This window comes from Osmerus mordax, chromosome 21 (genome assembly GCF_038355195.1).
Source record: "Osmerus mordax isolate fOsmMor3 chromosome 21, fOsmMor3.pri, whole genome shotgun sequence".
Taxonomy (NCBI): Eukaryota; Metazoa; Chordata; class Actinopteri; order Osmeriformes; family Osmeridae; genus Osmerus; species Osmerus mordax.
Window position 1 is genome coordinate 6,139,497 of NC_090070.1, and position 11,825 is coordinate 6,151,321.

At 41.7% G+C, this 11,825-nt stretch overlaps 1 protein-coding gene across 1 annotated transcript; it reads left to right on the top strand.

Annotated features, from left to right (window-relative positions):
* The first annotated feature begins 6,781 nt into the window (after positions 1-6,781).
* LOC136965619 (polyadenylate-binding protein 1-like) lies at positions 6,782-9,898 on the top strand. The gene is given in 7 exon segments (XM_067259801.1): positions 6,782-7,413; positions 7,415-7,643; positions 8,160-8,270; positions 8,398-8,604; positions 8,748-9,271; positions 9,424-9,658; positions 9,776-9,898. Coding segments are annotated over 7 exon segments (2,061 nt in total).
* Positions 9,899-11,825: the final 1,927 nt, after the last annotated feature.

Below are 11,825 nucleotides of genomic sequence, written 5' to 3' on the forward strand. Positions count from 1 at the left end.
CCTGACTTCATCACCTGGGGGAAGGAGCTTTGGGACATCACGTTCTGAGAATGTGTTGTTTCAACTGTGATTGTATTGTTTTGGGAGTGAGCTAATGATAGGAAGAGACTGAAAACAGATGCATCTTTAAACTAAACAGTTTAATATAAATAGGTCTGGTATAGGTTATACCCTTATCAAGCAGAACTTTGGAGCGATGCGTTTTGGTTGGAAACTGAATTTAGAACATTTGGCTCATAAAGCAGCTTAGGACTGATAGCGAAGTGCTTCACAAGTCGTTAATTGCCGGTATATCTACGAGGGCTGGTGAAGTCTCTCACTTTGCGTACGATGGAAACCAAGTGGATGGTTGCGTCACTCGTTTCGTTTAAAAAATGTTATGCACAAACCTCCGACGGGTCATTAGCGCAGAAAATGTGCGATTGTCTATTCATTTATTTAAAAACGTAAGATTAATTTGAATATAAAACATCGATCCTAGAGATTGCAGGTGGCCTATTGTCCTCCTCCACCCTCATAATTTTTTGTTGTTGACAAATTCAAGCCATTTCGCTCTGGATCTGGAAAGGGTTATTTTGCTTTCTCAAAAAAAAAAGAATATATATATATATATTTGAATTGTATCAAGCTTTCTGGGATTACATTAAGGACTTTATTATAATCCCAGTGAGGCCCTTGGGGAATGCATTGTTTGCTAGTTTATGTACCCTTAGTATAGTTAGTCCACATATTTAAATTTTAGGTATATGTTTATTGTATGCACCTTCCTGCCAAAGCAAATTCCTTGTCTGTGCAAACTTTCATGGCGAATAAATCCCTTTCTGATTCTGATTAAGGAGAATTGGCTCCCACTATGAAACAAGGGTTAGCCTATATGTTTTATTTCAAATCTAAATAAAATGATCCATGATTTAGATAAGACACCTAAATCTAAACATAGATTCTGGCAGCTGTGTCTGCAAACCGTTTTATGTCTGGACAAATTTGATTTAGACTGTACTGGACATCAAGGCGTTGGCATTTGTAGTTAGATTCGTGTTCACGCGCAAGCTTGTATCTTCAAATAATTCCATAGTAGGGCCAACGAGAAAGGTTATAGTCAGGTTTAATTGTGTATTTTGCTCTTGCGTAAAAGCTCATGTAAATACGTGTATTGATGTAACGTCCTTGAGTGTAATTATTTGTTGTTGTTATTCACCATCAATAATATAAACAACAAAAAGAGAAAACATACACGCCAATACGAACAAGTTATTCCTCAAATTAGGCCTCTTGGAATTGGTATGATGCAAACCTGGTTATGTGACGAGAATTGTCCAAAAAAGCTTGCTATTTACGCATATAGGCACAATCTAGGACTGTGTGGATATTTCCTTGTCTGAACGGTTTAACATTCTTGGAGTCGCGATCAAAAATAAAAACTCAAATTGTAAAATGAAAGTTGTATGGTGCCATGCAAAATCGGTTGTCACCCGCACAAAATGAGCGAAAACATTATGTGCGCAAAATGCTGAAGAAAATGAACAAATTCTACTTCAGCCATGGCACCCTGGCAGCGCACCTGATTCCGCCACCTCAACTACACCTGTGTTATCGGACGTGGTATCTTTCGCAGGCTAACTGATAATCCTAACTTTCTGTAAGTCGCTCTGGATAAGAGCGTCTGCTAAATGCTAAATGATTAGCCTAAATGTAATGTAGCCTAAATGTCCGATAAGGCAGCATATTGTATACGACTTCACTGTTCTTCTAAATAATACATTGTGCTTCCGTGGTTCTCTCCTCTACCAATAACTCGTACATACACATATTATTCCGTTTATTGTTTGAAGTGACTTTATGCAATGTATGAGATCGTACCCCTTGTTATCTGAACAATTTCGGAGCGCTTGAACACTTCCCATTTTTTGGTACTAAATTACATCTGACTCATTCAGTCTCCAACCACCGAGGAGAGAGGACCTCTGAACTATCGCTTAGGAAAACTGCACACACAGCCTAGCCTGCAAGTCGGGTCTCTCTCTCGCCTCAAACAATAAGTTTCTATCTCCTTTGAAACAAATGGGACAGCGGGCAGCGTTGTGAAGAGTTGTTAGGTGTACACTGTGTGCACTGTTTCCCAGCAACCTAGGTTTCTTGCTCTATTGACACGAATGATGTCCACTTGCAAACCAGACAAGCCACCTGTTGGTTTCTAGCTCATTTCTATTTCATTTTAGAGCACATCGAGTCAAAAACAGGAAAAAAATAAATATTGAAAGTAGAAAAAAAACAAAAAAACTGATTGCAAACCAGGCAGGCGCGAGGCCACCAGTGACCCGAGGCCTTGTGCGGTCACACAGCTGGGACAACCCATGTCACGGTTCTGGCGGGCAGCATCATGGCGAGATGATAGGCGTACACTGTGTGCACTGTTTCCCAGCAACCTAGGTTTCTTGCTCTATTGACACGAATGATGTCCACTTTTCCCCAGCCTCACAGCTCAATTGAAACTAATCGGACAGTGGGCAGCGACGTAGCGAGTTGATAGGCGTACACATTATTTTCCCAGCCACCTACCTGTAGGTTTCCAGCTCCATTGACACGAATGATGTCCTCTTTTTCCCAGCCACACAGCTCAATTGAAACTAATCGGACAGTGGGCAGCGTCGTAGCGATTTAATAGGCGTACACTGTGTGCACTTTTTCCCAGCCACTTGGTGGTTTCCAGCTCATTGGGTGTGCTTTGCCTTCGGCAAGGGCACAACCTTTGTTCTCTCACATATATATTATTATTATTTTTTAAATTCTTTTTGCCCCCCTAAAACTCAGTCAATATTTGGCCTACATAGACAACGTAGGTGTCAACAGTTTCGTCTTGGTAGCGATTGAGTTGCTTCTATTGGAATTTACGTTCCGTTGCATGGTTTGGGCTTGACCCTCGTGCTGCCTTCGAGTCACATGACCCAAAGGTTCATAACGAACCATCGTTGTGTTTACCCAATTTTACCCAATACAAAAACAAATAAAAATAATTTTGCCAGGAACAAATCGGTTGTCACCCGCACAAAATAAGTGATGCAGTGGACAAAGTGGTGCACTTTCATAAGGTACATTATATGCCAAAATTCCACAAGACAATTTTTTTTGTTTTATGCACTTGCTAGCTTTTCCTGTCCATATGTTGCTTTTAAGTGTGTTTCTTCCAAATAAATGGGTATTACAGGCCAGTGTGTCCCAATTATTTGGGAGGAATGTTTTTCCAGTGAAGCAAATGATCTCAAATCACAGGGGCAGTATACACAGTGTATTACATTAACATGGACCAGCAAATACCAGATTCACTTGAAGGTGTACACATTTACAATATATATTTTTTCTTGTAGTCATGCTGCAGCATCAATGAATATCTTCAGGAAAGAGAGGGTAAACAACCATACATCCTACATCCAAAAGACAACTCTCTAAGATCTACATTGGAAAAGGGTCTTGAGAATTTTGAAAATCCGTTTGTAAGTTTTAATACTGAGATTAAAAGAATGAAGTATTTCAACAAGAAATGGGGGATTGTGGAGCCAGTGGAAAAGCATTTAGGAGTTCGATTTGATACAAGGCGAAAAAAAAATACAGGTACTTATGATCAGGTCCCAGTGAAAGACACGTTTGTTTACATTCCAATTTTGGAAACTATTACATTCATCTGTCGCAATTCTTATATTTGTGAACTACTTGCAAAACCATCTGTATCAAAAGACAGATATGAAGACTTTTGTGATGGAAGTTATTTTAAGTCACATCCATTGTTCTCAAAAACACAGACTTCTTTACAAATTCAGCTTTACTACGATGACTTTGAGACTGCTAACCCACTGGGTTCAAAACGTGGTGTTCACAAAGTTGGTGCTCTCTATTTTGTCCTCCGAAATCTGCCTCCACAGTTAAACTCTGTATTGATGAACATCCATTTGGTTGCATTGTTTCATGCTGGAGATGTAAAAAAATATGGCTTTGATCCTATTTTACAGCCTCTGATTGATGACATCAAAATATTGGAGAGTCATGGCATTGATTTGCCTTTCTCATCTGAAAAGGTCTATGGCACTATATGTCAGATAACTGGGGACAACTTGGGGATGCATGGAATATTGGGGTTTGTTGAGTCTTTCAGTGGACATCACTTCTGTCGTTTGTGTTTGATTGAAAAAGTTGATGCTCAGAATGTTTACAAAGAGGATGACCCAAAGATAATCTTGCGTGGAAAAGAGCTTTTTGAAATGCACTGCAGTGAGTTGCAATCAGATCCACAAAAGCTGTGTGTGTTTGGTCTCAAGCATAATTCAACTCTTAACAGCCTACAGTACTTTCACGTTTGCAACAACTTTTCTTTGGACATAATGCATGACATACTTGAAGGGGTGGCTCAGTATGAGATAAAGTTACTGTTTGAATATCTCTCTGAAAATGTTTTGTCAAAACCTGGTCTTTTGTCACGAATCTATGCTTTTGACTATGGCTACTTGGACCGCAAAAATCGTCCGACAAGGGTCAACTTGGACAGTATAGGCAATAATATAGGACTCAACTCTATTCAGACTCTTTGTCTGGTAAGAAACATTCCTTTGATTTTTGGTGACATTGTGCCAGAAGGAAACCAGAACTGGACTTTGCTGTTGCTCTTACTGCAGATAATTAACATCATCTTCTCTCCATCTGTTACACTAGGCATGACTGTGCATTTGAAGCATTTAATAATGGAACATCATGCCTTGTTCAAACACTTGTATCCAGGTAGAAACCTGATACCTAAACATCATTTTATGTTACATTACCCGTCTTGTATTCGAAAAATTGGACCGTTAATACATATGTGGAGTATGAGATTCGAGGCAAAACACAGGATTTTCAAAAGCACACTTAAAAACTTCAAGAACATCACAGTATCACTTGCCAAAAAACATCAAATGTCCATAGCATCCAATTGGGAAACATCTCCATTGAACCATGTTGAGTACGGACCTTTGAAAACATTTAATGTGGACAATGATGAAAATGGTGAAATGTTCACCCAAGCCCTGCCCGCTATAGCAAAAGACATCTTCTCTACTAACTGGGTAAGGATCAGTGGGGTCGAGTACAGAGCCGGGTTAGTCATTTGCAGTGGCACGGAACACGAAATACCTTTGTTTTGCAGAATTAAAAAAATACTTTTAGTTAACAGTGTGATCTACGTCATGGTGAACAAGCTTATGGTTGACCATTTCAGTGAGCACTTTCATGCCTACAATGTGTTTGAAAGTGATGAAAAAGATGTGGTGAAAGCAGACTGTATTCAAATTTATAAGCCTTTTGACTTACAAAGTGCTTATGGTGGTGATGATAGCCTTTATATTGTACCATTATTTTCTCTGTAAATGTGCATAGACTTAAGTTGTATGGTGCTTGGATATTGTTGTCTTCATTAAAAAAGACGAATTCATTGTATGTTTATTTTTTCCTGTAGTGAAAAAAACATTTTCAGAACATTGAATGTAACACAACTGTCATGAATACACTTTAAAGTGTTATAATAACACTGAATGATTTAAATGAACACTTTCAGAGTAAGGGAGTAACACGATTTAGAGTTAAAAATACTATTTAAAGTGTCATAAAATAACACTGAACGAATTAAATTAACACTTACAGAGTAAGGGAGTAACACGATTTAGAGATAAAAATACACTTATTGTTGTGAAATAACACTGAATGATTTAAATTAACACGTTAAGAGTAAGGGAGTTACACGATTAAGAGTTAAAAATACTATTTAAAGTGTCATAAAATAACACTGAATGTTAATTCCTAACACGAATTTGGTGTAAAAACTACTCTTAAATGTGTTAAGAAACAACACTCTGAGTGTTACATTTTTAACACTCTTATGGATTTAAAATATTAACACTATCCAAAGTGTTAATTTAACTCTGAACTGGTGACGATTAGACAAACTCAGAGAAAGTGTTAAATTTAACACTATGGGAGTTGAAATAACACTGACGTTTTTGCTGTGAGGAGAGCCTCCTCCACAGGCTGGGAGCAGACAAGGGTACGCCTATAGCCCCGCTATCTAGGTCACCCTAACCCGCCAGGAACCTCGCCCTGTCCCCCCTCGCTGTCTTCACGCCGGCAGCCCTAAATGGTCTGCGAACGCCGCCACCCCCCGATTGCGTACTGTGTATTTCTATTTCCGCGATATCCACCACAACGGCTCCCAGACCAACGCAACACCCTACCGATCTTCTCCCTTTTATATCCCTCTCGACACTCCCTTCAACAGGTGCAGCCACTTGCCTAATTGTCAGCGCAGCGCATTGTCACTACACTTACCATAAACGGATAGAGTAAAGGTTTGATGAGCTACTTTGTCTCCTCTGGTTTGTAACTGATAAACTCCAGCGTCGTGGAGTGAGATGTTTCTCACAGTGAGAGATCCGGTCTGTAAGTCCAGCTGAAGTCTGTCTGTAAACCGCTCATCTAACAAAGTGCAACGTAATTTCCCCGGATTCACCTGCAGTAACCACAATTTATATATATAATATATATAATATAAATATATATAATATATTATATAAATATATATAATATATATAATAATATATTTTTTTTTTTACTACACTGGCATTATAGTGGAACATCGTCTAAATCATCTATGACGTAACAGAACTTTTGGCATTTAGAATCCACAGTTTTGCTTTAAAAAACCTTGTTAGACATAACGTCGTCTAGTTGCCTGATATAATTTCCAATTAGATAGTAAGAAAAAATGAATCAGCGTCCTTCTAGTCGTCCAAATGCTTCCTTGTATGTAGGAGACATACACCAACATGTTACCGAGGCAATGCTCTACAACCACTTCAGTCCCGCCGGGACCATCCACTCTATCCGCGTCTGCAGAGACAGGGTCACCAAGCGCTCTCTGGGTTATGCCTATGTCAACTTCAAGAGGTCAGTGGATGCCGAGCACGCCTTAGATTTCTGGAATTTTAAACTGACTGATGGCTCTCCGATTCGTGTAACTTGGGCCCACCAGCGCGACCCGACCCTGACAAAGAGCGGTGTGGGTAAAGTCTTTATTAAGAACCTGGACACGTCAATAGATAACGAACATCTATACGACACCTTCTCTGGCTTCGGCAAAATCTTGTCGAGCAAGATTGCATGTGGTAACAATGGCTCAAAGGGATATGGTTTTGTTCAATTTGAGACCGCGGAGGCTGCTGAGAAATCTATAGAAAGATTGGACGGTATGCTGTTTAATGACAGAAAAGCATTTGTGGGCCGCTTCAAATCTCGCAAGGAGCGCCAAGCTGAGCGCTTTTGTTCATGCGCAAAGTTCACCAATATCTACATCAAGAACTTTGGACAGGATGTGGATGAGCAGAAGCTGACAGATTACGAGCGTCTGTGTCATGAAGGATGAGAATGGCAAGTCCCGAGGGTTCGGCTTTGTGAACTTTGAGAGGCACGAGGATGCGCAAAAAGCTGTGGATGACATGAAAGGAATGCAAATTAGCGGCAAGCTGATCTATGTTGGCCGCGCCCAGAAGAGGTTAGAGCGTCAGTCCAAGCTCAAGCGTTGGTTCCAGCAGAACCAGGCTCGCATGACATGCCCTTCTAAGCAGCAGGTGAGTAGAGGCTGCAGTCACATAGTAAAAAGACAGTTATTTCTAGTGCTGTTTCCAGTGCTATTTCCATGTTTTGACAATATTCAATAATGAATTCCACATTTTGCCAACCATCAGCAGCACATGAGTGCCAAGATCCATGCCAAGGTCCAGACTAAGCCTCAAGCCCAGATCCACTCCAAGACCAAAGCCCAGGTCCAGGTCCAGACCCAGCCTAAGGTCCATGTCTGGACCCATCCTCAAGCCCATGTCCGGACCCAGCGTCAGGTCCAAGTAAAGGTCCAGACCCAGTCTCAGGCCCAAGTCCAGCGGGTCCAGGCCCAGCCTCAGGTCCAGATCCAGACCCAGCGTCAGGTCCAAGTAAAGGTCCAGACCCAGTCTCAGGCCCAAGTCCAGCGGGTCCAGACCCAGCCTCAGGTCCAGATCCTGACCCAGCCTCAGGTCCAGACCCTGCGTCAGGGCCAAGTCGAGCAGGTCCTGACCCAGCCTCTGGTCCATCTCCTGACTAATACCCAGGTCCAGACCCTGCCTCAGGCTAATGTCCAGACCCAGCTTCAGGCCCAGATCCAGACCCGGACCCAGGTCCTGACCCATGCCTTCACCCTGGCCTTGGTGTCTACGCAGCAGGTGTAAACCATGCACAAATTTATATCTTAAATGTGTGATACACAAGGTGGCACCAAAAACCTTGGGTGTCTACGGTATCTATCTAACTGTGTGTATTTAACATAATATGTGCCCTGTCTCTTTCCAGCCTGCTGTCTACACATGGATAAGCTCTCCTGGTGTGTGTGTTGTGCCTGGAGTTTTTAACCCTAACCGACAACTGAGCATGACTGCTCTGGCCCAGCTCATGACCCTGGCTCACAACCAGACAAAGGCCCAGACCCTGATGGAGATTCAGGCCCAGACCCAGACCAGGGCTCAAGTCCAAGTTCAGGCCCTGATTGGAATGCAGCAGGTAATTACAGTACTGGCTTTTGTAAAATGACTTTTGACATGTATTACAGTTGTATTACAGTTTCACATAGTGGCAGCACTAGGATTGTGTGTATCGTATGTAAAGGTGTATTTTAAATTGTGTGTCCCTCTGTCCTCCATTAGCCTTCTGCTTATGTGTGGGGCAAGGAGCCTCTGACAGCCTCCACACTGGCCTCCACTCCTCTGCACTACCAGAAGCCTAAGCTGGGAGTGTCTCTCATCAGCATCATCCACAAGTTTCAACCACAACTAGCTGAAAAGCTCACCGGTATGTTCCTGGAGATGGAAAATGATGAGGTGATCCACCTGCTGGGGTCTCCACAGGCTCTGCACTCTAAGATCAATCAGGCAATGGCTGCCTTTCGTGCCTCCCGGATGAATGTGGCCAAGGTTATGTCCCAGCTTAACCTCCAGACACCTGTGAGGATCACCACCCTGCACCAGGCTAGTCAGGACTTCAAATCTTCTGCAGCTGAGACCAGCCTGACGAAGCCTGTTGATGGTCTCCAGGGAGTCGTGGGAAGGGAGACCTTCTTGCAGCTGTATGGTGAGCAAATCAAGGCTGTGATGAACACTTCCGATAAGCATCAGCCTACCACTGACATCCAGTTGCTGCTGGACATGAAAGAGACAGACAAGCAGATCATGTAAGTCACAGTCATTTACTCTTTTAGTATCATTGTATCCAAGTATTTTGTACTTATGAGCTTAGTTAACCTGATATTTGATATTAGTATTAATATTTGATATGTTCTGATGTTAATGGTAGGCCTTCTCTTCTCTTCCTCTTCTCACCCAGTGAAGACCTCAAGCCTGTAGCAGCCAGAGACCTGAGCCTGCTTCACCTGAGCAGAGCTTCAACCAGAAACGGCGGCTTCTTCCAAGAGCCATGGTGGCTCCGTATCTGCTCCCAGGCAGAAAGCAAAGAAGAAGGGAGGAGGATGTTTCTGTGGCTTCATGAGGGCTTTCGGGAGAGCTGTCAGGAGAGCTTTCAGGAGAGGAAAGAAAGTAAAACCTTTAAGTTGATCTTCACGGTTGTTATTACGTAAACATGGTTACATTCATAATAAACATACAGTGTGCATACCATGTTGGTTACCAATGGTTTCCTGGTGTTCTGAGCATAGAACATTTTCTTTTTCTTTTTGAAGGATTGCACTGTGGGTGAGAAGACCTATGGTGGAATCTCACATGCAGAGAACATCACCTCCATGAAAGCTGCTGCATCTGCAGTGAAGAATGGAGATGCTGATCAGTTTCCCACTACTCTGTAATCCACATACATTATTAATCATTAATTAAACATTCATTGCATTTTATTTGACTCTTGTTATTTTCATCTATTAACATCATACCAAAGAGATCTTTATCAAACTTCCTATTTGAGAATCTTTAAACTTGTCTCATTTGCGCAATGAACTGCATTTCTAAGTAAAGCCTCTAGATGGTCCAGTTATCCCAGTTATCAGGAGGATTCTTGCAAGTGAGTTGTAATGCTCTTATGAAAGTATGTGGAAGTGCCCCACAATCCCTTTGGCGATTCCTACTGCATGATGAAACTGCTATTTCTTTTCTTGGTTTAACATGTGTTGTATGTGAGGCCATAGGCAGTGGTTAATATGAGTATGGGAATTCATGACTCAGCTTTTAAGGTATCCTTTAAAATGTGTCTGACTCATGTTATATTTGGGTGTTATGAGGTTGTTGTTGAGTTTTGTATGACACACCTTTATTGTTCACAAACATGTCAATTTATAGGGAGGCACCAAAGAAGAAATAACAGGGTTGTGGTAGCACACTTGATGCGGTGACACCTATTGGCAAATTACAATATTACCAACACTCCCACTTAATTTGCAATAACACAATTTAATTTTACTTTTGCCAAGCCAATCCTTACTAAATCATATTAACGACAAAAAAAATATATATTTTCTCAGTTCACGCAACACAGTGTAGCCCGTTTAGGATCAGACTAAACAGAACTGATGAAACAAAGTCCAATCTCACTCCTGAAATGCTCAAACTTCTGTCTCGCCAACGGTTTGGTCAATAAATCTGCCTTCATATTGTCTGTGGGACAGTATTGCAGTTGTATTCGTCCATTTTGCACACACTCACGAACGTAATGGTAGCGAATGTCAATGTGCTTAGTTCTTGAATGATCCACTGGGTTCTTTGCGATTGCGATGGCTCCTTGGTTGTCCTCCAGGATTACAACAGGAGTATATGTGGCCCGGTAATAGTCAGAAAAATACAAAAATACAATGGTTGAGCCACACATTAGTTAATTAAAACATTTGACAATTAACCATGTTCATGACATTTCAAATACAAACTCACTTTCTCTCCGGTGTACAGCCTGTGCGCTAAATCACACACGGAAATTAGACATACAACCAGCAATATCTCCCCTCTGGATTAGGCAAGAACATGAAAATAAACACAGTTTATTAGTATACATGGCTTATGCAATATTGAACAATTATATGTTCTAGTGTACTGTGTTTAATTGCTTAAACTATCCCGCTGTTCAATACGTTCCACCTTGTGGTAAGTATTCCTTCAGCTCACACGCAGTCACCATCCAGACTAAATCTACATGAATTTATAATCATCGACAACAAATATTGACCCGTTACATTTGCAGTCTTCTCATCCACCAACATCGATAGCCCAATAAGGTAAAATAAAAGTTTTTAATCCTTATTTCTAACTTTGTCGGCAAGAATACACACCTGTATCGGAAGCTAGCTCAGCAGTCTTCTACCCGCGCTAACTTTGTGACATAAAACGCGATTTCACCACCCTCGCGAGCTAACCGTGAACTGCTCTTAAGGTGACAGTGTAACCCCAACCAAGAAGCCGCTATCCAATCAAATAAAACAAACAATGGTATTTAACAACTCAAAAACAATCCCTACCCCTTGCTCACCTGGCTACATATAGTTCACCCCAAGATCGCTTAGAAGTCGTTTAAGCCAGGTACACTCCTGAGCTGCTTGGCTAAGTGCAACGTACTCAGCCTCCGCTGTTGAAAGGGCAACAGTTGACTGCTTCTTGCTCAGCCAACTCACCGCTCCTCCACCCAGTAAAAACACGTTACCGGTCGTAGAGGGACGATCGTCCTGGTCTCCAGCCCAGTCAGCATCTGAGAAACCGACCAAAGACTCTGACCGCTCATATTTGAGAGCGAGCGTC